Below are 27,878 nucleotides of genomic sequence, written 5' to 3' on the forward strand. Positions count from 1 at the left end.
GGTGCAGAAGGACCACCTCCCCACACCCTCTTCCACAGTATAACTGTAGTACAGTAGTAATAGCGTGAGCAGTAAGAGTACACTATATGGGGTTGAAGGAGCAGATTTGGGAAGGAGTGAAAGTTAGATCAATCAGGCAGTATTTGTTGAAAGCTTGGTCCCTCCATTCATCAATTGCAAGAATTATCTATGTTGTCATGTATGCACAGATAGAACAAAGAGAATAAATTGTGGACTAGACTAGACTCTCCAATGTTACAAATTTATTGTTGGGCATTTCTCATTTCATGGCTTTTTAATATTGCCTTGTGTTGCTAGGTGGTATATATATTCAACAGAACAAAACTAAGTTTATAAATTAGACAAAGTTACCAGACATTCCAAGGAGTATGAATTGTAAGAGGATTTCCACTTCTAAGATTAGAGGACGTTTCCCATTTTATAGTAAAAAAATCAGATTTTCTGTCCTGTCACTATTCCTGAAGGAAGGCCCAAAAGGAGTCATGTCAAGCTTGGAGAAGTTTTGCATCCAAAGTTCAGACACCCTTGCCTCCAATTTTGAGAAGGAATTGAAAACAAACAATGGCTTAGTCTTAATCTGCTTCCCCCCACTGTCTGCAAATGGAAGAAAAGGACAAGAAAATTAAGATTGATGGGAAATGGTGGAGAGATACTAATGGATCTCCAATCTCGCTTCTATCCTGCCAGTTTGCCACCAGCAGAATAGAAAAAAACACGGAGAGTCCAAGGATGGAGTATTCTGCAAGTTCAGACTGGAGCGTTGTCTCACCAATTCTTTGTTATTCAGATTGAGCTTCAGATTCATTTTTCTATTGTTTGTTGATCCGAATAAGTAAAACATGAGTGTTGCAGCCTCAAAGTGTAGTTTTATATTACTGTCAAAAGAAACTATCTGAAATGCTTAGTTGTCCTACCCTCAAAAAGGACACTAGCATTTTGTCAACTAAATAATTAAAAATATTTATAAAACAATATATATTCTATGTACAAAGGAAACAGATTATAAAGAGGATTATAAAGAGTAAGTAACTATGCTTCTTTATAGATGAATTTGTGAAGAGCAAGAATAAAAACTCACTCCAGTGGGTCCCAGATGTCATCTGCTCTAAGATAAAGGGTAGGAGGCATGGGGTATGATACAACCCCCAGTTCCCTCAATTTCTGTACGTGGAATAGAGGGGATACTCCAATGTATGCTTCCTTTCAGCAGCAAAATGTTTTGGGCTAGCTCTGTGCTACTTCCAGAAACCCAAGCCTAGTGGTTCCTTCAGTATCACTGAAAGAGATTAGGGAACACCAGAGGCTTTCAACATACAGGTAGTCCTCATTAATGACACAATTGGGACTGGCAACATGGTAGTTAAGCGAAGTGGTCGCTAAGTGAAACCGCAACTGGGCTTACGATTTTACTTCAGCTTTCCTTTGCTTTACAGACCTGTGAAAGTCATAAATGTGAGGATTGGTCAGTTACTTTTTTGTCACTGTGGTAATTGCAAATGGTCACTAAATGAGACAGTCACTAAATGAGGCCTGTGTTTGATTCAGAACACTTATAAGGACCAGTAAATGCAACTGGACTGCATAGCCCTAGGTGAAGAGAGATGTCTATGATAATGCAAAGAACTCACTTCTGAGGGCATCCTTTAGAAGTATATTTAATACTTAAGCATGTCTTTTCTTTGTATTTCTTTTTACTTATCAACTGCTCAGTTTGATGAGAACATTTCCATTATCTTCCCCAGTGTATTTTTACAGAATTGTAAGAGCACAATCCTGATAAAAGCAGCCTTTTCCAGGACCCTCACATGCATCCCTTGATGCATTCTAACCTGTCTGTCTAGTTTGGGGACCAATTCAGAGTTTCTGCTTCTTACAAAAGAAATTTCATATGGGTGCCAACAATCCCTTATAATAAAGATGGCCTACATCACCATGCTGGCTGATAAATGGAACAGATGTCTCTTACTTCAACTGTCTCAATAAAGATCACGTAGCAGATTCCTAGCCACTTTTATAAGTGTTTCTTTGGCAAATTTTATGCTATGATGACACTGCAATGCCTGAGACTCAAGTTCAACAGCTGCATGTTTTCAAGTATGAAAAACAAACTTATCATACATTAAGAAGGTGACAGGGAGCAGAAAGTATCCAGCTTGAGTCAACCATCTCCAACACCACTGTGTCAAATGCTTCTTAGAAAAATATCCAGTGTTTTCATATGCCAAAGCTGCTACAGCATGAATCATTTTCTCGCTTGGACTCCAAAATTTTAATAGTGGAATCTTCTAAATATCTCCTGAGTCAACCACAACCACAGCATGTTCAGCAGAAGACAGACCAGTATACTATGTTAAAAAATATATAGGTGCCTGGGAATATTAACCTTGAATATTTGTCAATTGCATGAGTGTTCTGGATAATACGTAGGCTAACATGCTCTTTGAGCCCTTTCTTCTTTGATGAATTGGACTCATTACTCATAGTCAGATGGATCACCATCTTCTCTTGTTTATCCTCCTCAGCTACCATTTGACTTCTTGGGTCTCCTTCTAGGCTACTGGCATCCAACTCATTGTATATACCATCTAGGGTCATTCTTTTTGTAGAAGATATTCCACTCACACATGGAAACTGAGGAAATAGAACAATAAAGGAGAAGAAAAATGTAAGCACAAAATGAACCAAACGGAAGATGAAGTTTGCACTGTAATTTCATGTGAAATTTTGGTTAACATTGTATTTGCAAATTCTTTTAAACTTTGGTTGAATCCAATATTCCACCAAATGGAATTCATCAATTGCAATGGTGAATTATGTTTCCATTGGCTCTTCTTCTGTCTGCAGCCTGTATGGCCCTCCCAAGTCTTCTCTGAAGGTTTGTGGATTGGTTTGTAAGAGAATAACGGAAAAGGGGAAATGGCAAAAATGGTTACCCTACATCCTTCTTCTACTCAGGAGTATTCTGTTAAACTCTTACAACCAGCAGACCATGCTTTTCTACTTAACAGAAAGATAACCCTGACTATAACTCATGATCTTTAGTTTTTCAAAATTATTACCGAGACAGAATCACAATCTATGGGCTTACCATCATATTGTATATGAAATGCTATCAGTGTGAAGCAGAAAGCTGAAAGTAAAATGAAAAGTGATGGTTGCATTAAGTACAATAAGAATTAATCCTGAATTCCATAAGAAATTTGGATTTGCCTTTGGGTTACAATTGCTTGGAGGAAAAGCATAATATACTGTACATGTTATAATATGATATGAAAAAAAATTGAGATAATATTGATGGTATGTTTTGGAAACAGAATGGAGAAAACTTTGAATGATAGGGACAAACATTCATATTTCTAGGTATCATATTTATCTGTTCAATGAAGTGATAAAAATGGCTTCATCAGCTCAAAGTCCCATACATGCTTCATTTTGTAGACTTCCACCTGAAAGCAGTTCTAATGGTAGATTATCATTAGATAATCTGGACTGCATGATAAAATTCAGCCTTGGTGGGGTTGTTTTTCCTCTTGAGAATCAGGTTTGAAGCTTGAGAGTATTGTTGGACTTGCCCTTAGTTTATATACACAGGTACTGTAATTTTGATCAGATGATGTTTGTCCACATTCAAGTAATATCTAACATACAGGCTTACTATGATCTGTTGTACACTGGACTGCCCTTAAAGATCTCTCTTGATCCAGAATGCTGTAGTTTGACTGCTAACTAACTTGCATTTGAGAGAATATATTTTGCCAGTACTGAAACAACTTTACTTATCTTGACATACATTTCTGAGCACAGCTGAAGGTGCTGATGCTGTTTTTGTAAGCTTTATACATCTTACATACAAATTATTAACAATAATTTGTAACCTGTTTATACAAATCTTCTGGCCGGAGTTGAAGACATCTGAAATCACTACATTATGGAGGCTGCTACCTAATGAGCCTTTCTAAATTCAAGAATTTTAATATAAACTGCTTCTGTGTAACATGTTAAGCCTCAAATTAGCTGACCATCTTTTTAGACCAATGTGTTGTATAAATGTAACCCATGTGGTTATTTTATATTCAGTGTTTATTGTGCAAAACTAAAAAACCTGGGCTAGCTGAATAACCAAGGGTTCAATTATTATTGGTAAGCACGTCCCACAAATACACCCACTGAGATCTTTTACCTACCATGGGATTCTCACGTGCTTTAGTCTGCAACTCCTTGGACAACTAAAACTGCTGTTTTGTTGGGGAAAATAGTCATACATTAAGGAAAAAAATATTTTAAATATAAATAACCTTGGTTTGTATAGGTGATTATGCAACTCAAAACAATAACATCAACAGCACTGATATCATATCATACAGACATCTCTTACAGATGCCATCAAGCATCTTGCATAGGTACACTCTGTCCAGGGAAACTGATTTGCCTTTTTTTCCTGTTGCCAGACTAGTCACAGCTTCCTAGCCATCCATCAGCAGTGACTGCAAACAAATGGAGTAAATACAGGGAAATACCATACTGAATTTCCCCATTCTTATTTTCCCTACACTGTTTCTGCTAAAGACCCAGACTTAACCCAGTTCTGACCTTAGGAGTTTTATTTGGCTCCATCACTCCTATTGTCATCAAATTCCTACTTTTGTAGTCTCAAGTCAAATGCTTTAGACAAAAATGATTCACATATGCACTTGCTTAACAATTGCCCTGTTTAGCGACCATCTGAAATTACAATGGTGCTGAAAAAGTAACTTTACGATGGGTCCTTGCGGCGTCCCTGTGGTCACATGATCGAGATTCCGGCACTTTGCAACTGGCAGGCATTTGACCATTGCAGTGTCCCGCAGACATGTGATTACCATTTGTGCACTTCACAGCCGACTTTCAACAACCGGTCAATGGAGTAGTAAAATCGCAAGCTGCAGTCACTTGACATAGTTCTTAACAACTGTGAGTGATCTGCTTAATAACCATGGTGGAAGTGAGGTTGGAAGTCCGTTGTGGTCATGTGATGTCTTGCTTAACTACTGTGTCACTTAGCAATGGAGTTGCCGGTCCCAATTGTGGTCGTTAAGAAAGGATTACCTGAATGTACATCAGAAATTTCTAATATGGACTTCCTCAACTGGGCCAGCTGAGTTGAAGAAGGCTGTTCTAATAGAGTCATCAATCCAGGCACATGGGAAATATTTCTCACCTTCTCTTGCTGTTTCCGCTGCTTCCGCTCTTGCACTGTGGTCAGGTAGTTCACAGCTGCGTATTCAATGACCGAGAGGAAGACAAACACAAAACTGACCCAGAGGTAAATGTCCACAGCCTTGATGTAGGAAACGCCAGGCATGGAGGCATTGACACCAGTAATGATCGTAGACATGGTCAGGACTGTTGTAATTCCTGAAGAAGCCACATGCACAAAGATGATATTAACACAAATCAAGCAACAAGCTTATCTGAGTCAGGCCTAATATCCAGATACAGTTATTTTCAAGGCCTCTGTGGAATATATAAAGTAATGATAATAAAAACAGAATCCCCTTGAGCACATACTAAATAACAATCATCAGACAGTAACTAGCACCCCTAGGCATTACCTGTTAAGTATCCAATATCTGAGCCTTCTGGGATTCTCTGGGCTCTGTTCGCTGCCAGATTTTTTTGGTTTTTACAAAAATCTCATCTATTGCTAACAAAGGGGGGAAAAAAACACTTATATCTGTTTTACAGATGATATAAACTTCCTACTATTTCAAGCAAGGCAGAGGGCTGATAAAAGCCTTTGGATGCAAAACTCCTATAACTATCTTTGCCCAGTTCCCACCATGATCAGGATTCAAGAAAAGAACTAGCTATGAAGCCTGCTGGGTAGATGAAAAAGGAGATCTAGTAGTCTGTTTCCTCTCTGAATTGGAATCCTATCTCCAACCTCAGAGGAGGAAATCCAAATAGTTGTATGACCTCCTGGATGGCATCCAGACGCCAGAAGACTGTAGTTCGAATCTAACTGAATTCAGAGAAAAAACTTGCATGTTTTCAATGTGTAAATAAACTAGAGCCCCACAACTTACTGTTTCAGTGCCTGCCCTTTGGAATAACATGCCCCTGACTTCCAGAGGAAGAATGGCAGACTGAAGATGGCTCAGTGAAAAGCAGAGCCGATGACCGCAGTGAAGAGTGAAGAGCTGGTGAACAGATCCGCTCTTTGGACAAAGAGGAGGAGGAAAGATTGCCCACAAGCACTTCAAACAGTTGCTCCTCGTGAGGAGACCGCAAGACAGCAGTCTGGATGGTTTTGAGCACTGGGAGATGAGGGAATAGCCATCTTGCTCAAACCACAGTCAGTGCCTTTGAAAGGACACTGGGTTTGCATACTTCCTTTTCTAATCACTTTCAGAAACTACTTTTCAGCTATTAGAAACCTTTGGATTGACAAGTTTGAAAGCACTGGGTGAGTTTGCCTTCAATCCTTAACAAAATTAGGTTTTAACTACAAGCTTAAGAACTTAATTTTTTTTTTAAATAAACAGCAAAAGGTTGATTAAAATGTTGATTTTAGAAAGCTACAAACAGTCCAGATAAAATTAAAATAAGATTTTGGAATTAATTATGAAGAATCATTCCCATAGGAAAATGCTTTTGTTTTGAATATTTTTAAAAAAAAATAATAAGATTTTAAAAATTGGACACTAGAAGGAATTAAAGATTTCAATTAAAGGAGAAGAACACATAAACTTAAACACATCAGTTCTTAATGCCCCTAGGAGGGCACATATAACACTGCTGTTGTGCGAGATGCATTGGTTACCAGTTTGTTTCCGGGTCCAATTCAAGGTGTTGGTCATCACCTTTAAAGCCCTTCATGGCACAGGACCAGGTTATCTGAGGAACCGCCTCGCCCTGGTCACTTCAGCCCGTCCCACTCGGTCCAGCAGAAGGGGCAGGTTGCAGACCCCACCGGTCAGGGAATTTCGATTGGTGGGGTCTAGGCAGAGAGCCTTTTCTGCTGTAGCACCCACCCTATGGAACATCCTGCCTCCTGAGGTCCAGTGTGCCCCCTCCCTCATGGCCTTCAGGAAAGGTGTTAAATCCTGGCTTTGCCAGAAGGCCTGGGGGCCAGAGGGGGGCCCGCACCTGTGGAGATGACTGGTGGGATGATGGGTTGCCCCCCCCAGCATCTTACAGATTTTTATAGGGCCAAATTTAGAGGAGGTTTTTTAGGGTATTTTTAATATGTTTTTAAATTATAGTTTTTAGCCATCTTGGAGAGAATTGTATTTCTTCTTTTTTATTGTGAGCCGCCCAGAGTCACCTGTGGGGGAGATGGGCGGCATACAAGCCAAATAAATAAATAAATAAATAAATAAATAAATAAAACTTGACTAACAGTTACAGAATGGCACAAAATATTCTAACACTGGAAATATTGAAAGACACTTTAGAAAAATGGAATTAGAAATTAATATTAACAACATCAACAGCGATATCTGCCCCTATGGATAGACTGCATCTAAAAATGTTATGGAAGAGGAACAAGTTTTACCTGACAAGACAGAGATTGAGTTGAAAGTGGATTTACAAATGACAAGCTACAAGAATATGGAAAAAGATGTTACACTGGACATACAAAAGAAACCAGCTGATGTTTTAATAAATAAAAGGGACATACAAACAATAAACCAAAACAGTGATCTGGATATTTTTCTATACTGGACTTACAAGAGAGACCTGTTAAAGCTTTGAAGAATCTTGTGAGAAGGACAAAGAAGAAATAAAAATAAATCAAGTTCTATAACATTATTAAAGATTAAATTGTTAGAAGTAAAAGAAAGGAATATAAAGTTGGTTTATTTGATCAAGGTTAAAATAGGTATGTTGCTATTTCTGATAACCCTTAATAGACTTTGACTGACACTAGGACTGAAATGATGATGCTTTATGGATTTGTTTATAGATAAGAGATGGGATATGGGAAGAGATAATTTGTTGTAATTTAAGAGATGAAAAGTTAATAAAATTGTTTAGACTTGTGATGAAGGGTGGAAGTCATTTCTTTATATATTTATTTTCTTTACTATATTAATTTTTCTTTTTTCTTTTTATTCTTTACATCTTTCCTTTTTTCCCTTTGCACCTTTTACTGTTCCTTTTTTCTATCTTTCTGTTAGTTTTATTAGTTTTAATATTGTAATTATAATCTTTAGTAAAATTAATTGAGGGAAAAAAAAGAAACACAATGCCCCCCAAGAGAAGACTGGTTCCAACTCTGCTCACCTTCTGAAAAGCTTTAAAGACCTGGATGTGTTCCCAGGCCTGGAAGTTTATTAGATTTGTTTTTACTTCGGTGGTCATTATAGGTTTTATATATTGGTTGTTTCTTGGTTATTTTGTATGGTGTTTTTATTTGTTGTTAGCCACTGAGTCACTCTGGTGAGATAGGCAGCCATATAAATATAATTAAATAACCTGATGTCAGGTTCAGCCCAAGAATCACACGAGACAGTCCAGAAATCAGCTCAGCTTCTTTATTAGCTTGCACCTAATAGACAGAATCTCGCCAGACTAACTCTAATTCTCCATCGAGAGCAACTATAACCATCAAGCCCTTAGGGAGGGGCCAGTCTCTATCTCTTGACTTTTGCACAGTCCATCTGGGGGCTGAGGAGGTGCTTCCCTTGGAATGTCTCTCCCCCCTCCCTGTAACTTTGAAGCTCCATTCCAAAATCCTCCCCGCTCACACCTTCCATCACATCTAATTAAATCTAACTGAATAAAATAAATAAAATACTTTACAGCAAACACTAATCTATAAAGGATTAATTTCTAAGATAAATATTTCTATTTCTGTGAGGACAAAGTATAGAATATATATCTTTTGTACACCTTGCCTATTTCTATTTTTTGAACAGAAACCTTAGACTTGAAAATCAAAATGAATGCTTGTATTTTTTTAATGAGATATGTTGTATACTGTAAGATACAGCAGGGCTGTATGAAAACCCTCACCTAATGAAACTCTTGCAGGCACAGCTCTACGGTCTATCCAGAAGGAAACCCAGGATAACATGACCATCAGTGTGGCAGGAAAATACGTTTGGAGCAGAAAGAAGAAAATATGGCGACGTAGAATAAAGTTAATGTAAAGGCGATTGTACCGACCTATTGAGGAAAAATGTTAAAGTGTGAAGTGAGCAGAAATATGAACAGTCATTAGAAAAGACACATTATATACTACATAGATAAAATATAAAGGAGGTGGGAGAGAGAAAAAAGGATAGTACTGAAAGAAAGACAAAAAGAAAAGGAGGAAAATAGGAATGCTGATAGATATTGTGTGTGTGTGTGTGAGAGAGAGAGAGAGAAAGTACAGTTTCAAAGTGCAATGGAATTTAAGTACTGTATTTGCCCTTGTAACAATTATTCTCAGTTTACAACTGTAAACTGAGGCTGAAGACTTGCCAGTGGATATGCAGTAACCTAATACTATTGCTATAAACCATGTATCTTTCATATAAAAAGAAATAGAAAATTGCTGAACTACACAGCCTAGCTGCCCCAGCAAGCATGGTCAGTGGTGAAGGATGCTGGTAGCTATAGTTCTGCAGCGTCTGGAGAGATGTCTTCTCAAAGAAGTCTTTTTCTTTTTGCCCTTCTGTTCTGAAGCCTGAATTATACAGAAAGTGCATTTGATTTTTTAAAAATCCTATATGCTGCTTTAACAATATGCACCTGTTGTTTTACGAATAACATGAAAGAATGTTAGAGGGGTCTATTACAGCTATATTAGATGAGGCAGCAAAGGAACACTTAATGTATGACTGTCAGTATCAATTCTTGGCCTTTGGTGTTATGTGGGGTACTTTCTTTACATTCACCAAGCAGCTGTATGGATAGCGAACACACAGCCATGGTGATGCTGCGGTCAGAATTCTGTACTGGCCCCAAGGATTTAAATATGTACTTAGCAATGAAGCTCACTTAGAGACTTTGGACAACTCAGTCTCTCTCAGCCTAATGCTGCACAGGATTGCTGGGAGAATTACATGAGTAAGGGAAGACCAAGGGGCTGCCTGAGCTTTTCAGAGGAAATACAGTAGGAAAATGGAAGAAATTAATAATGAAAAATGAAGGAATGGTGTGAAACACTCCTGCCATACCAGTACTACTATAGAAAGCAAGTCTGGAGGTTGTATGAAATTTTTGAATCAAAAATTGAGACAAGGAAATCTTTTCATCTGTTTTTAGAGATTCACTCCCATTTTTCCAGTATAACATCAAATCTTCATCTGTATATGCATCTGCAAGGGTAGGTATGGAAACAGCAAAATAATTATTTTATTGGTGGGCAGCAAAATTATGAAATAGGCAAATTAATCAAAGGCCTAAGCGGGGGAAAACCCCATGTTTTGTGGCTCCCAAAAAAACCATCTGACTGCTCCACTGTATTTCGATTTCCTAAATTTAGAGGTTGGAAATAAAAAAAACCCCAAGACTATAAGCTTCAGATGGGTTTCATGCAGTTAAGAAAAACAAATCAACTTTCTGCTTTCAAAGAGAAAGTAGTCCAGAAAATCAGAACCCCATCCACAGTTGTCACCCAGCCACAAACATCTTTCTCAACTCTCACTGAAAGTGAAAAGGCAGAGGAAATAGTCCTCTGCCTTTTAATGGCATCTGAGTACAAGAACTGATACTACAGGTTGGCCCTGCCTTAAAGCAGAGAAACAACCAGCTCAGGTGCAGCAATAGAGGTCAATAAAGCCAGCAAGGTAACTGCTATTTAATTTGTTACCGCTGTAGTTTTACAACCAAAGATAGATAAACAAAAGCCACTGACAACTTTCAAGCTCCAGGGAACATGTCTGTGAATCTAGTGGAAAGCGGCTGAAGTCCATGTTGCACATTGCCGTCACCGTGATCCTAGAAATTTGAAAAATAAGAGTTGATGTTATTACAAAGAAGGAACTACAGGCCTGGGATAAATACAGTAACATATGAATCCCTGTACCCATATTTGAATTCTGTCCATGCAACAAAGATCTGCATGAATTACTACAGTATTGGAGGAAGAGCATGGGGCAGTTCATAGGGAAATAAATGTGGGTTTACCTCATGCTATAGAGCACATGGCCATCTGGGAACACCCGCAACATGATGTTGTCAGTGGTGGTATCATGAATGAAGGATCTTTTAGAGTGGACAAAGAAAATGTCTGGCACCCAGATCTTCTTCACCAACCGTCCATCAAAAGTCATGCTCTTGTTTGCATGACTGGGAAAGGACAGACGCTCGTCTTTCCAATAATGTCTCAAATACAGCGTCATTGTAAAGTCCTGAAACAAAGTGTGGGGGTGGTGGGAGATTTCTTGTAATTATATCCCCTGAACTTTAAAAAAAACTAATATAATAAACTAATTGACAATTGTGGTTTTTTTAAATTATCAGAAAAAATCAGAAGAAATTGAATCTTCCCATCATAATGAAGAAAGCTGTCTCCCAATGGCCACCTGTTGCACCCCAGATGGTATCCAAATAATAATATTACCTTAGTTCACCCATTGCACAAAGCCATGGTTGTTTTAATGATGGTTTACTAAATAAACTACAGTTGGCTGGAACGCATTAAACCATTAGTATGATCTGTAAGTCCAACTGTTATTGCCTGTCCCTTTCTTGCACAAATGGTGACTAGTTCCTGGGAGCAGCACGTCAAGGGTTTGGTTTCCTTTTAAAAATAAACAAGTAAACATTTGAAGCCAAGAAATGGGCCAAGCAGTACATTCGCTATCTTATCAGATTTCCTGAGAGCTAGTTCTGCATTCTGCATCATTCTCTTGGTCTCAATCTCTCAGCGTTACTTCTTCACAATTAGACTTTATTCAACCCCAGTTAGGCTTAATTTTTAAGAAAACCTGTAATAATCATCCAACTGACAACCTCATATGAATTTTATTTTGGTTGGTACACCATAAAAAAAATTAAAAATCAGTTTATGCAGTAAATATTTAAACATCAGAAGTATATACATTTCTTTAATCTGGGAAAAAAATCAAAGTTGCATCTTGCTTTAGGTAAGAAACCTAAGCTTAAATAAAAGTAGCATACCATATTGACTTCTGAAATACTGTCCAAACTTTCAACCTGCACATCCACTCCAACAGGAATAGCTGGGCCTGAAAGAGAAAGAAACTGAGATATTGAATGCTGTATAGGTAGACCTCGCTTAACGACTACCCTGTTTACTGACTGTTTGAAATTATGACAGCGCTGAAAAAGTAACTTTACGACTAGTCCTCACACTTATGATTGTTGCAGTGTCCCTGTGGTCACATGATCAAGATTTGGGCACTTCGCAACCAGCGGGCATTTACAACCATTGCAGCACCCCGTGGTCACATGATCACCATCTGTGCACTTCACAGCTGGCTTCCGCCAAGCAGAGTCAGTGGAGAAGCCAGCAGTAAAATCACTAGTTGCAGTCACATGATGTCTTGCTTAAGGACTGTGGAGGAAGTGAGGTTGTAATTCCATCACAGTCACTTGCTTAGCGATCGAGTTGCTGGTCCCAACTGTGATAATTAAGCGAGGACTACCTGTATTATAATTCTAAAGTCTTTTGCTTTCATTAGCTCAAGGAAGGAATGTGACTTGTATCACTTGGGGCACCAGCAGTGGTACTTTCAGTTGCTATGTCTACTTGACTGTTGCCTATTTTGCACCCAGACATTTATTACTTAAGTTGAAGATAAGCAGGAATGTGTGTAAAGAAAACAATGAACATAATAAGGATCCTTGAATGATCATCTAAGTTTGAATTGAAAAGCTGAATTTTAGATCGTCAAAAATAAGGAACCAATTTTGCTTATTTGTTCTTGTTAGGGCCCGAGCTATAGTGATATCCCCCCCATCCTTGATCAGGCATGAAACTTCCTTCCCCATTGGTTCAATTTCAAGTCACTGCAGTAGTAATGACTTGCTACTGAAGTAATGGGTAACCAAACCCAACAGATGTTACATAGCTTGAGGCTATCCGTGGACAGTTTCGGAATAAGAGGGATATACTACTTTAATGCTGATACACCTAAGGATCACTTAAGCCAGTCTCATTCACATTCTGAGACACCACAATTTCGTTTCCTTGTGAGTGAAAGAATGAAAAAAACACCTATTCCAGAAAAGGTCTCTGCCTTAATTCAGCCGGGTGTATTGCTCTCGAGGATTTATATTTGTGATACTGAAAGACTGATGTTATTTCTCTCTGTGGTGGATTAAATTACCCATTTAGGGCAAGTCCTTGGGCTGTGCACTGCCAAGCCTGGCTATCAGATTTCGCTGCATCAGTTACAAAGACTGAAGGAGATTTCCTGTTTTCCCAGAGCAGTTGGATCCTGCAATTAAAATAGGTGGCGTCAGCCCCTCTTGCATAAGTGGGCAAAAGGGCCCAGCACACCACCGCATATAGCAGGCAACTTGCGGGGAGGGTAATTTAAAGAAGACACTATGCAAGTGCAGCTATCAGGCAAGTCTGAAGGAGTAACAAAATGACTGGGCAACCATTTATGAATTAAAGCAGTGATGGATAGGAAGGTTTCTTTTAAAAAAAAAGACTTAAGTCTATGGGTCAACAGTGGATTAAATTTAATGAACTAGTTCTTGAAATGTAAATTAGCATGCTTTGCATTTCTAAGGCTCCTTTTGGAGGTGGGCAACAGTATTGTCTGGAGAAAAGACTGCAGGTCTGTAAGGATCTTTCACAAAATGAAAGAGCACCAAGGATCTTGCAGCATTTTAAATACCAACAGTGGCATCAGCATTCATGCACCCCAGGTGCACAAAGTACTAATACTCCCACCCACGCTGTAAGAAAGAGCTTTAGTCAGGGAAGGGAGGGGAGAATAGAGGTTCCCTGTTTTTCTTAGCAGTTCCCTCTGGGAAAGATACCCCTGAAGAATTCCATGGAGTGGAAGCTGGGCGATATATAATAAAATAGCAGTGTTCATTCAAAACAGCAGCAAACCCTTTGGATCTCTTCCTTGCAGTTCAAGTTGTGGGTGGAGAGGAGGGATGAATAGCACAAAAGCCGCCGAAGACTCATGCGGTTGTGTGAAACTGTGCTTTTGCACTATTCCATGCAAATGCTTTAATATTACTAAAGCTAAAGCTTACTTACATATGCTTGTAGACCAGGCATTTTGTTTTAATGCTTCCCTTTCTCCTTTTTCATAATTAACCATTTGCATTTTGTTCCAGCCCGATATATAGCAGAGTTAGGCCTCACTGAGATATGCCTGGAATGTAATATGTGAAACTGGCCTTCCATGCATTTTTTTTTTTTTTGTCTGCGCTGTCATTACTGACCCTGCAGTGACTGCTTGGACGAGTCCTTGCAGTTTTCAAGGCAATTGTTTCGGAAGTGGTTTGCCAGAGCCTCCTTCCTAGAGCAGAGCCCAGCTGGCGAGCGCAGGAGGCGGGGTTTCTGTTGCTTCGCGCCCTTTTCGGGCGAGCATGGTTTCGCACTTACCGGCAGCTGCTCCCGACTCCTGTGCAAGCGCCGCCAGCATTTTTCCTCCCACCGGAGTGAGAGTACCCATTTGTTCTAGTTTTAAAACAACCATTCTCTATAATTTAGAATATTTTAAATGCATTAACCTCCTTCTTATACAATGGACATGTTTTATTAGTACTATTATCAAAACAGTCCAGTACAGGTAGTTCATGGCCATTCGTTTAGTGACCGTTCAAAGTTGTGACGGCACTGAATGAATGGTAGTTACTGCCGGCCCTCAAAGTTACCGCTGTTGCAGCACCCTTGCAGTCACGTGATCAAAATTCAGGCGCTTGGCAGCCCACCCATATTTACAATCACAGCATGCACTTCATCTCCCCTCACCCACCTATCCCCCCCATCTCTGCCCTTTTGGCTGCCTTGCACTCCACCACCCCCTGCTAACCTTTGCTCTCTTCTTCCTCCCACTGCTGATGAAGCACACTTGGCCAAGGCCATGCGAGGCTTGGAAAGTCCTCATGAAGGGCCAGCAGCTGCCTCAGCTGGGCGTATCTCATCAGCAGCAGGTGGAAGACAACAGCGAAGGTCAGCTGGGGGCAGCAGGGATAGGCAGTGGCGGAGTGCAGGGTGGCCAAAAGGACAGAGATGGGGGAGTTGAAACAGAGGTGAGTGTGGCAGGGGAGGAGAAGCATGAGGTCCTGGCCTAATGACTGCAACCAAAACTGCTGTTGCTAAGTGGTGCAATCACATGAAGTTTCGTTTAACGACCACTTCGCTTAGCGATGGAAATTCTGGTCCCGGTTAGGGTTGCTAAGCAAGGACTATCTGTGTCATGGTAGTAGATTTTATAAAGGAGGAGATTATTTTGAAGCACTTACTCTACCCTTAAGACATTGAAATTCCACTGCCACATGAAGCCTGAAATGAATTCAGAGGAACTGGTTTCAGCTTTTGTTTCTCAGCACAGTATTAGCTTATTAAATGAATGTGGATACCTGTCTAGAGCTGGAGTGGACCTAAGAATCATGAGAGCTGCTATGGGTTGGAATTTACTGCTGTTGGTAGACCGAAAAGCCATGCTAGCATGACTAATCCTATAGTTTCTTGATCTACATTTGCTTTAAATTTATATAACATGATTGATTTTAAAACCTCTTAAAGAGGCAGGAGATGAAGAATTAGAGGCTGCAGTCCAGGTTTTGGGTTACATGAAGAACAAGCACCATTTCAATTTGATCACTGACCAAATACAAGAGTTCTCTCCCTATTTCAACAGGGTTACCGTACTTCAATTTTTGAAGAGGGGGAATTCAGTGTCACACAAAAAACGTTGTATACTTTTTGCTCCTTTCTTTTACCCCAGCAGCATGCATTCTGTTTCTCAGACCCTAAAGAGTCAGCTCCAACAGAACAAGAGATTAGTAATGGAAGTAGTAATACGTGCTAGTTTCAAAGAAAAAGCCATAAATATGAAAGTACGCACAGCAAAACTTAGAACGGCTCATAGTATCAGTTACTGCATGTTCCTTTGATCACTTTCCTTAACTTGGGCTTGAAGTGTTTCCTCCATGGGACCAGTCTTCTAGTCCTCAACAAAAAGAAGACATCTCAGGAATGAGTGAGAGCTACAGATAACAGAGATTGTTGGCAGGGGGGGGGGGGTTCTACCACAAAGAGATATGTATGTAGCAGCCCTGCGAGACCAATCTTCTCCTAAATACTTGGGTGATCCTGCCTTATTTCAAGGATTAGGAATAAACTATGCATTTTGAAATACACGTGGTTGTTAAATATTCTCTTTCTCTCTCTTCTATCCTGCTTTAGTCATGGGGTGGGTGAGTGATGCTGTCCCTACAGTTTTAATCCAGGTTAATTCAAGGACAGCAATTGGTGGATTCCCCAGTTTCTTTTCCCCTCCCACCCTGTACCACATCCTAGCAAAAAACCAATCACCAATTACTGGGCAACTGGTGCCTGTGATGGAGGGTTTAGCCAACTTTCAAGCTGTCTGAGTGACAGGCTGTCAGTATGAAGGTGCTTCCTCCAACTTGCTCCTCTGCTTTTCTTCTGTCCCACTGACCTGTCAGCTAGTCTATTTTCAGTCACGGGCTAAGCACTATTTCAGAAGAGTGGTAAGCGCAGGTTTAGAAACAGTCCAAGTAATATACCATCGATGTGGTGGAGGGACTGCAAGGAGTCTCAAAGGGGCTGTTTCACTCCACTCCATCACTGCACCCCCAGTCCATCACTGGGGCTAAAAGAACTCTTGTCAATTTCACAGGATGTCTCGCATATGCCAAACTGGTAAGTGCTGCAAAAGAATGGCAAAAGTCAGTGGCCAGCAGCAGTGGGAAGCAGTCCATGGAGCAGGCAAAATGGCACTCCCCCCTCAAATGAATAAAAACAGTAGAAATTATGTCCACGTGAAACACCTTGTCAGCAGAAGCAGTGGAAAACCTGCAATGCCCTTGTTTGGGACAGAACCAGCAATACGCAGTTGGTTAACTCTTTCCCGCTTTAGTTGACCTTCTTTCTCAGAGACTACCACTAGGCCCCTATTCCTCTATGCCTTGCACAATGTCACCTCTTCCTCACTCCAATCCCAGACTGGATCTTTCAGGAGCTTTTCTTCTTCTCAGATGGACAGAATGCAATTTCTCCAGGAAAATGGAGCAGTTAAGTGGGTGGGAGGTTGATCACTCCTATATCTGCCACTACCTCTTCCCCACCATTCTCCCGCCAAGGCTGATTTTTATCTAAGCTGGGCTAGTTGGCCTCAGCTGGGGGAAAAAAATCACCAGGTCTGTCTTTGCACTTACCTATGATTAACCACTCAGCCCAATTTTCTGCGGTCTCACAGCACACTGAACTGCAAGATGGATTTGCAGAAGGCTAAAATTGGGTGGACTAGTTTGTATTCAGGAATTTATACAACCACAGCCAAAATGGCATGGAGAGTGTTTGAAAGGGCAGCATTTGTAGGGAGATGTGTATGGGGGGGAAGAAAGTACTTCCTCCCATTCGTTTACTCTCCCTTGCAAGAGCTCCCTGCATTTACATTTACCTTATGAGGAAAATGCAAAGCTGTGAACCTTATGCTTCCTTCATAACACCAAGCATATTCTACCCTGCCATCTGAGTCCTACTAAAACCAGGTATTTCATAGAAAGAATAAATTTATGAAGTTTGATAGAGCTCCAAAGTATTTCATAGAATAAATAAATTAAAAACCTTTCATAAAGTTCTGAAATGTTTCATTAAACCAATATATAAAATTATTACATAAAGCTCTGAGGCACCAATTTACAGCAACTCGCCAGGGGTCCTAACAGAGCATCTTCTCAGCCCTGCCATCCAAGGTCTGGTGTGCAAATACTGTACAGATGCTATAATCTGTTCATCCCCTGGGAGGCTCTTCCAACAGATTTTTTTTAAAAAAAACTGAAATGCTGTTGTGGAGGCTGAGAATTTGGACAGATATTATTTAATTCTGTTCCTCCAGACTGTCTTTCTAAACAAAATCACCCTTCAAGCTGCTTTCCTATCTCACAGGGGAAACATCCCAGTCTCTTCAATGTCTTTCTCCTGCAAATAGGAAGGTCTTGTAGATATCAATTTTCAATATAGCTTCTCCTATATTACTTAAATAAGTAAATCTAGTCTGATCTAATCTATTTTCTTGCAAGAGGAAAGTCAGCTGAGGGAGGACAACGTTTCACACAAACACAGCCTGAAAAGTCAGGATGGGGGTTGCATGTGTGAATCCTGCATGAGCAAATTTGACACTGCATACGATTGCATTCTAGGAGTATATGAACCATTCTAGTTCTCCGGAACTTGTAGTTCAGCTGTTACGGTTGTTCCTGGTTATTTTCAGCCCCACAAAACCAGCCCCCCACCAAAAAAAGGACCAAAAAATTCCAGCCACATCAAACTTCCAAATCTCAAGGAAACCAGGAGCTGAGCTGTGTTGAGAAGGTGCCCATCCTTGTATGCTGGGTGTTTAACTGGTCTGCTTAAAAGGGCTGCATGAACACAGCTATAGTGTGCAATCAGAATAGTAAGCCCTTTAAGGAAAATAGAGTACAATTCAGAAGCTGTTTTGTTTACTTATATTGCCTCTTTTCTCTTGAAGAATCTCTGTGTACAACCTGGGACTCCCTCAATTTTGCCTGGGTGGGATGTAGCTTAGGCAGGGGGACACTCCTGTGGCAAATTCCCCTTTAGGAAACCAAACCCAAGGGAACACCCAAAAGTTTTGGAAACAGCTGGATAATTATAAGCTAGATATTGTAGGGACAGTGGGGTATTCTTTACCCATGACAATGCATTACAACAGTAAAAACTAGCAACTAGGTTTGCCCCTGAAGTGGACCCATTTATATTTTCAACTGCATGTCCAGATTAAAAGCCCTCCAGTAGAAGCTGCTTGTACTAAGTTGGGGATAGAGGAGATGAATAACTACGCTCCCACAAAGCATTAGGCTGTTCTTCAACAGAAAAGATAGTGCTATTTTAAGTATCAGCTAAAGCTGCTTATTCATGGAATCCTAGCTGTTTTCCGTGGAAAAATGAGCTGACCTAGATGAAAATGCTTTGACTCAGAATTTGAGGAAGGGAATCTAAGACAAACATTTATATAATCATTAGATATTAATATTTGTAGTAAATAATACCTGAACATCTGCTAACTGTAATGAAGTCACTAGCATGGAGGAATCACTTAAAGGGTGAAAGCAAAATGTGTCTCCTATTTAGACAGCAAAGGACGTAGCCGAACATGGAGGGGAAGAGAAATCTGGCCCTAGGTAAGTAGAAATGTTGAATGCAGGTTCATATGGAATCCAAAGATGGACAGCATTTTGGGGGTGGGGGGATCAAAGGGCATAGAGGATGAAAAAAATGTTAAAAAACAGGCTGTGATTTCCTGTTTTTTCCCCCATTCAGTTTTTTTTTGGGGGGGAGGGGGGTTTAACAACTGCGTAAATCTACTTTATGATTTACACTGTAGCATTTTGTATTTCCTGCCTTTAATAGCAGCAGGGACATCTGCAGAGGTGGTCAACAACACTGAAATAGCGGGTGCCACCGGATAATCGAAGCCCAGCTCCCTTTTAACGTGCCTCACCTGGACTTCATACATATAAAAAGGGGCAGGCTTGGATCGGCTAATCACGCCCAGCATTTTTACTTCCTTGACTGCCCCTGAATACTGGGAAACTGCCCAACTGATCCGCAGCAACAATGGTTAGAGGGCTTATGAGGCTCCATTTGAGGAGCTCGGGTACTGCACGTGGCCCTAAGACTGTAGGCTGTCTACTCCTCCTCCTCTGTCCTCTAAGCAGGATGCATGCACAGACTCCACTGAGACCAAGAACCACAACCCAGGAGTTGCAATCCAGTCAGCGAAGTCAAGCCCGGGGAGCCAACTGGACTTCTGTCACAACCAGGGTTGTGGAGTCGGAATGGGAGTTATGGAGTCGGAAGCAATTCTTGGGTTACTGGAGTCAGCGTCGGTAAAAATGTACTGACTGACTCCTAATAAATTTAAATTGTATATCATATAAATAATGTAATAGCTTAAATTTCCTATTTCATAGATAATAATTTGATTAACCTATTTTTTTCAGGATGTATTTTAATTTTAATGCCTTGTATGTTGAGTGCTTGCAGTCCATAAAGGAAACATATAATTAGTGTATTTATAATTTATTTCCTATAGCGATATATAATTAAAGGAGTTGGATCGGAGGTACCATGAATAAAGAAGTCGAAGTTGAAGGTTTTATGTGCTGAATCCACAGCCCTGGCCACAACATGGCTTCTTCATTTTTCAGCTCCTGTCAATGTTGTACCCAAACTGTCTTTGGGAGTATGCCTGCAGTTAAATTAAGCTCCCAAGCCTCATATATTGCACTTGTCACTAACATGCTTTCTTGGTCAATGAGAGTTTCTGCCCTTTTAGAAAAGATCAGTGAGTATATTCAGAAAAAGGAAAAATGCAGACCCAGAACATAGACACTCCCACATAATGGGCATTCAGAGACCCATGAAAAGATAACTTGCAAGCACCACAGTGGAGACTCCTAAAATCTTCTCTGTGTGAATTCAAAAAGCCCCCCTGCTTTTTTATGGCAAGTATCTGTCTCGGAAGATCCTGCTTTTAAAGACCATTCAGTTCCAAAGGCTTTTGGTCAAAAAGAAAAAAATATTAAAAAAGGATTGAAACTATAGTATATGTAATACTTCAAAATCTTAAAATAGTGTTTTAAAACTCCTGCAATTTAAGAGTTTGGATTCAAATCTGATTTAGACCGGTCACAAAGCAAGCAACACTGAAATAAATAGGATTTACTTCTGAGTACGCACACCTAGGACTGTGGAGGCAAAAGGGCTCAGCCCTACATCCCCCTAGCCATGGCATGAAAGTGGCCTGGTAACGTCTTAACAAAGCTCCTCATGATGCATCCCTGTCCACAGCTAAGGGAGTTTCAAGTCATCTTTGGTGGTTCCTATTTTAAAATACTGTAGTGTTTTCTCTCTTCCAAATCAATTTTTGATGTGGATACAATCTTGCACACTTCATTAGCAATGGAGTTGCTAACATGGGCAGGGATGGGATCTGCCCACCTCCTGTTGGCTACTTTAGGTTACTGTGGGCATAACCCTTGCCCTCTGGGAACAGCCTTCTACTTCAGCTGCAGGAAAGGCTGGATAAATGACTTCCATGGAGGCATCTCCCTGCATAATGAGCCCTAAAAACAGGACCAGTCCCCTTGAGAAAGTTAGTCTTGTGCTGCACAGAATGTTGATGTAAGACAAGAAAGATATCTTGGTTCCACCAGTTGTGTGTTCCTCGTTCTCTCACTATTGGGTGCATTACAGCTATCCCACCTCTTTTACTAACAAAGGGTTTTGTTCTATTGTTAATGTCTGGATTACTCTGAGGAAGGAGCAGTACTGTTTTTCCTAATCTACTTGACAGCAAGCCATCCCTGGGCTACCTCCAGTCTTGCTGGCCAGAAGAACAGAACCCAATTTGCTGCCAGCACTGCCATTCTCTTATAGCACTAGTCAAGGGCATCTGAGCCTTTCTGTAGCTCTACCGCACTTACCCTCATACCTTCCTCTGTGCCTGCTACCTGTCAGTCAGGTGATTTTTGGATACAGATTTAGCATTCTTTCAGAAGAGCGCTAGATCCATGTTCACAAACAGCCCAACTGACAGTTCACAGGAATACCTGTAGTCTAGTAGGCAACTTGAAGGATGGCTGAGCCCACCATTCCAAACACTCATCTACATTCATCCAACTCCAATCTACCCCACATTTTGGAGAGTGACTGATGTTGTTTTCCCATATGTAGACAATGCTTTGTGAAAGGGAAAACCAACCCAGGGAAATCCACCAATTGGTCTTGCATTAACATAATAAGAACAGCACCAGTCACTGGCCTCCTTTGATTGGGTCAGCAGACAAATATTGTGGCAGAAGATTCCTTGGTAAACATGGCAGCAAGTTTTATGCTGGCATACTTCCTGCCGGTGCAAGGATTGGTAGATAGAAACTGAACCTGAGCTTCTGACTGCATCCAAAGACCACTTCCATGGGATGCATAGAAGGCAACTCTCACGTGAACAAAAAATAGCCCTCATCTTTATTGTCAGAATCATTTTCCTGAGCCCGTTCTGAATTTTTAAAAAGAAGCTTTCATAGTGAGGGAGAGCTTATATTTGGCAAATATTCACCTTGATCATCAAGTTGTGTGAAAACTAAGAAACACAGGCAATGAAAAGTTAATTAAACAAATGAAAAGGCAATTTAAAGAAAAGACCACTGTTTTAAGTGTTCTTACCCCAGTCCATCTAAAATGCTTTCTGTATGCCTACATGTTATTGAGCTAAAAATCTAAATTTCTATTCATACTTTTTCTTGAGAAGTAAACCTCACTAAATTATTGCTAAGCAAAAATGCACTGCCTCAGGCTTTAATGTGGTTAAGTTCCTCACAGTGTAAGAAACTTATGGCAGCTGCTACAGTCTAATAAATACTTTACTTACCTTGAATTCTAAGAATTATATTATGTAGTCAGATCAATATAACAGGTGTGCTGTGTGCTTTCTCTATATTTTCAAGATCTATAGTTCCCCAGAATAAAATATCATTTAGCAAGCCAGATTTCCTAAAGATGTTTGGCAATCAAATGGGCATACATTACTTCCATGTGCTCCTGGAAAGTCATTGGTACACTTATATTCTAGTTTTAGCATCTCTCTGAAATCAGAGAGTAATCTCACCATCCAGTTGGGGGGGGGGGGGGGCCTTCATAAAAAAATAGCTTGAAGCAGCTGGTTTGGAGCTTCTAAGCTGAATCGTTCAATTCTCCAGAGATGAGTAAGCACACATTTCTTACCTCCAAAGGCAGGCCTCATGGTGAAATCATGGTCCTCTACCCTCAGAAGCTGTTTGTTGTTCCCTGACCACGCTTTGGTCATGTCATAGTTCTTTTTATATGTGTGACTAAAATGGGAAACAAGAATACCAGCTATAATTTCCAGTCTCTGAACACCATGAGAGGGACCATTAAAAAAACTGAAGGGGGGGGAGTTTGCAAATAAAAATACAGTGGTACCTCGGGTCACGAACTTAATTCGTTCCGCGACTCTGGTCGCGACCCGAATCAAATTTCCCCATAAGGTTCAATGTAAATACGGTTAATCTGTTCTGACCCCTACGAATTTGGTCGCAACCCGATTTTGGTCGCGTCCCGAATCAAATTTCCCCATAAGGTTCAATGTAAATATGGTTAATCCGTTCTGAACCATATGTATTTTTTTTTTAAACCACAAAAATATGACACAAAGTACAGTACAGTACACTATGAAGAGAGAGAACACTAACCTTGCTTGAGGCGTGGAGGACAGGAAAGCGGATGGGGAGGCGGTTATTGTTTGGAGGGAGAGTCCGCCTCCCTACAGGAAGCCACGACCACATGTCACAGCAGGGAAAATGGCCGTGGATCCTGTTCGTCATCTGATGCGGAGTTCGCGAACGGAAGCAAAATTTTGCGAACGGTGCTGTTCGTGACCCGAATTGGTCGTGACAGAAGCGTTCGTGACCCGAGGTACCACTGTATACTGAAATTACATCTTTGCAAAGAGATTCCATAGACTGGGGTGACCATTAAGTTATCATGAAGGTAGAGCATGCCAGCATATTTAGTCAGCCCTAAGTCTCAACATGGTACCTTTGTGCTAAATTGGGAACATGAGGAACTATCCTGAAGAGGCAGAGAAAATATAGCATAGGAGAAATCCTTATAATATCATATATCTGGATCTCTAGTTGTGCATGAGCACAAGTGGAAGTGTAGGAATTGAAGACATGAAGACCGAATGCACTGATACTACCCGTTACAGTGGTAGCCTTTCCCTAACTTGGACCTCCTCCAGACAGCAATGGTGCGCATCATTAGGGCTGATGGGAGTTGTAGACCAACAAATCTCCAGGACATCAGATTAGGGAAAGCTGTCATGCTGGCCAATACAGCAGCATCCTATCCATTTCCTTTTCAGCAAAATAAGCCCTTATGTATGAATATATATTAGGATTGTATCTGTAGTTACAAACTACAATTGTAAACTGTTGTACATCTTTAGCCAGTTTGGTCTAGCAGTTAAGGCATCAGGCTAGAAGCCAGGAGGCTGTGAGTTCTAGTCCCGCCTTTGGCATGAAAGCTGGCTGGGTGACTTTGGGCCAGTCACCCTCTCTCAGCCCATGATGTCAGGCTCAGGCAACAAGCCGGTTGGGCAATTCCTGTCACAACCAATGGATCAACATTCAGTTGATCTGAAGAAAAAAAAAAAAAAGGGGGACCTTGCACCTATGGGGAAAAATGCTAAGAAGGAAAAAAAATTGTATCTGTAGTTAAACTTCCCTTTTCAGAATCAACTTTAATTTGTTCACTGAGCTACCTCTCTATATAATTGGACTGACTGGATAAGTTGAATCCAAAGGGACTCATTTTTCTAATTACTGTATGTATTTATTAATTACCTGAATTGATACAAATAAAGACATACAGTGACAGGTTCACTAAAAGTTCCAGTTAAACATAACTGAATGAAAAGTTGGCAGTGTAAGCCCTTGGCATAATTATATGAACTTTGAATTCAGTGTATTTAAATGTATCAGTAGTAAGGGTAAAAACAATACTGTACTGTACTAGATAGATGAATAGCCTGGTGCTTCTAATGCTTCTTCAAATGTGTACTTGATCAGGGTTACAAAATCCAGATGACCACTAGATGGCAGCAAAGAGATACAAAAAGCTAACTACAAGTAGTCCCCGGTTTAAGGAGTTCCATTCCCAAGGTCTGTCCTTAAGTCAAATTTGTATGTAAGACGAAACAGTATTATTGTATAATACTGTATAAGTAGTATTATGTAATGAACTTGAACCATTGTGTATTTAACTCAAGTCATTGTGTATTTAACTCAAATTTTGCTACAATAGGCCCCGTTCTTATCTATGGGTTGTCTGTAACCTGGGTGTTCTTAACCTGGGGACTACCTGTATTATCTACCCTCTAGCAGAGTTTTTCTCAATCTGAGCAGCCTTAAGATGTGTGGACTTCAACTCCCAGAATTCCCCAGCCAGCAGATCTAGCAGTTGGCTGGATCTTTGAAGCCCAAATCTGGTGGCCCTCCTGGTATGAAGCTAGCCAGGCATTAACAGTTCTTCAGGAAAAAATACTGAAAGCTTCTTTCTGCATCACTCCTAGGCTATGGAACACATTCCCCTTAGGTACTGTTGGTAATCTTGCTAAATAAATATCTGATTCTTACAGCTGGACTGATTTGATACTAGAATTGTAGAATTATACCAATATGCACTGAATGAAGGTACCCTTCTTCATTTATTGTATGTATGTATACATCACCACTCTCCAAACATCTGTTCCATTAAAATATGATCAAAACCTCTGAAGTTTGGGAGCAGGATTTATACATTTTTTAAAAATTGTGATTTCTAAAATTTTTTAAATGTAAACAATTAATTTTGGATCTTTTTGTACAACTACGGCCTCCAATGGGTGCATTATCTGTAAAATTCAACAGAAAGTCTAGTTTGCAGCACCGTATTTGCATGCCCCTGGGAGAGGAACAGGTTTAAGTGTAAAACAGTATATAACTTTGTTCATCCAACCAATGTCACAGTTGAAAGAGTAGGAAAAGGAAGGGTTCATGAAGCCCAATACCCTGTGAAGTAACACTGCTGTATGCATCCATTGATTAACAGCTTGATAGCAGTTTAAAAACAGATTAACCAGAGTCAGCCATCTGGGCACTTCTGATGCCACTTACAAGGCCATCTCCAAGTTGTCTCTTTCCTCCTCCTTTCTCTCACGATCTTCCATCCTCTCATGGAAGAAATCTTTGGGAAAGTTAGAACTTGGTAGGTAGCCCTAAGTCTTACTCTACAGAGTAGCATCCTCTATTTGAGCAGCTTATAGAGGACAGTCTTGCATTTGAAAGCATCTCTTCTAGTCCAGATCTGTCTAGTCAAGACCACGTAAGTCCAAGTCAAAGAGCCACAAGAAAAGGGTACAACAATTAAAGTTGCCCCCAATTGCACCAGGACAACGTATTAGTCTCTTGCTCACACACTGTCTGGTGAGAGGTATTTGTGTTTCTGTTTAAATTATATCTGATGCAAATGTTACTCAACCTGCCTCCTCTTTTGTATTTTTATTTTGGGGGAGGGGGTTCACTTCCTCTTACTTGGGGGGACACAGGAGCAGCCACTCTGCTGCTCAGTCCTTCTTCGGCTGTTTCTCAGTGCATGAAGAAACAAAGCATGTACTACCCTGTAAGCTCATCAGAACACTGACTTTCCCCCAAAGTATCTTGGGAACTCTAATTTGGCAAGGATGCTTAGAAAAATGCTGATTAAACTATGTCATATATGTGCTATAACTATGGCCAAATAACAGCAAGTCTGCAATGCTCAGAATGCTTAGTTACAGAGGCTGCTGTGTGGGTAGGTAGGAAAAGCCTGGGAAATGTGCCTTCTCTGCCACACTGAAGCAAGAAAAGCTGCCCCTGAAGGATCGCTTTGCTCATTTTTCATACTTCACTGAATAATAAACTGTGCATGACATTATGGACAGAATACTAAATATGTTAGCATTAACACATACTGAATGTGGAGAAGTTTAAAAGAGGGAAGGGTAGGAAAGCAAAGAAAAATCTTACATTTCTGCTAAATCAATTTGGTTCACAAGGTCTAAGTCAGCCAAATAGTCTGAAAAGAAGCAATTCTCACTGCATAGCAGCATTCAAGACCAAGATGTATTCAAGTGTGCTGCAGCTGTTTTGGGATTTTTTCCCCCTAATATAAACATGCTTCCTTGACATCAAATCTGATAAATTTAACGACCTTTCTTGCTATTCCATAGCTGTTTTCCATCATTATTACTCACAAAAAGAAAAACTCATCAGTTCATTTGCAAATGAAATCTTTGCAGATACACAGCAATCAATCATTTAAGCACAGAAAGACACAGGGCTGCACATTTATTTGGTAATAAATCTTACTGATCTAAACAGTAATATTCGAACTGCAATTTCTTAAACTGCAGCAGCGCCTTAAAGAAATATATATGATTTTTTTTTCTCGGACCTTTGGCCGCAACAGTGCTCGATCCCGCAGGATTACAGGTGGCATCTCAGTAGCCGCTTGTGCTAAACGCAGCTCGTAGCGTTCGCATCTCTCCAGGAGCTGCATTTCTGTGGAAATACACCTTGCCACAAAGCAGTAATAAAAGCAATCCAGAATTTCCTACGAAAGCATTCCTGTGTGTTTCTCACACTTATTACTACAATGTGCATTCTTTTCAAACTTATTATGCAGAACTACACGTATTAAATGATCTCCGCAAATACACACTATACGGTCGCGGGAAACTGAGGGAAGAAAAGGGATCAACTGACTTAATTACAACGCTGTCCTTGCCTTGTTTTCTGCACGTCCGCTTCTTCCGTCCATCTCCCCCTTTTGTGCTTCCTACTTTCTCCGAGAAGGACCCCGCAAAAGATCAACAACATTAGTTTCGCAAAATACGGCATACTTTGGGAATCAGCGCTCCCTCCTCCTTCCGTCCAGCCGCCTCCTGACGTGTAAATGCACTCTGGTTTAAACATCGAACTATCTGCATCTCTCAAGCGTTGCATTTGTCCGAGCGACCATTCTTAGAAACGCGGCTTTCTCTCCGCGCGCCTTCCACCGCAGACCGCTTCCCCCCCCTCCTCGCTCGCCGATTGGCCGTTCCTCGCGAAGAAAGCAAAGCTCGCTG

General features: G+C 40.5%; 1 protein-coding gene across 1 annotated transcript; it reads right to left on the reverse strand.

Annotated features, from left to right (window-relative positions):
- Positions 1 to 266: 266 nt before the first annotated feature.
- On the reverse strand, positions 267 to 27,840 carry LOC103050111 (gamma-aminobutyric acid receptor subunit rho-2). The gene is made up of 9 exons (XM_007421792.3): positions 27,539 to 27,840; positions 22,934 to 23,040; positions 12,121 to 12,188; positions 11,125 to 11,348; positions 10,853 to 10,935; positions 10,173 to 10,313; positions 9,022 to 9,174; positions 5,219 to 5,415; positions 267 to 2,652 (listed from the first exon to the last, which is right to left on the reverse strand). The coding sequence occupies exons 1-9, from the start codon at positions 27,754 to 27,756 to the stop codon at positions 2,344 to 2,346; spliced, it is 1,500 nt and encodes a 499-aa protein (XP_007421854.1). The 5' UTR covers positions 27,757 to 27,840; the 3' UTR covers positions 267 to 2,343.
- Between the last annotated feature and the right edge of the window lie 38 nt (positions 27,841 to 27,878).

Source organism: Python bivittatus, unplaced genomic scaffold (genome assembly GCF_059951505.1).
Source record: "Python bivittatus isolate LINGU-HERP-01145 unplaced genomic scaffold, Pbiv_v1 ctg000020_np1212, whole genome shotgun sequence".
NCBI classification, from domain to species: Eukaryota; Metazoa; Chordata; class Lepidosauria; order Squamata; family Pythonidae; genus Python; species Python bivittatus.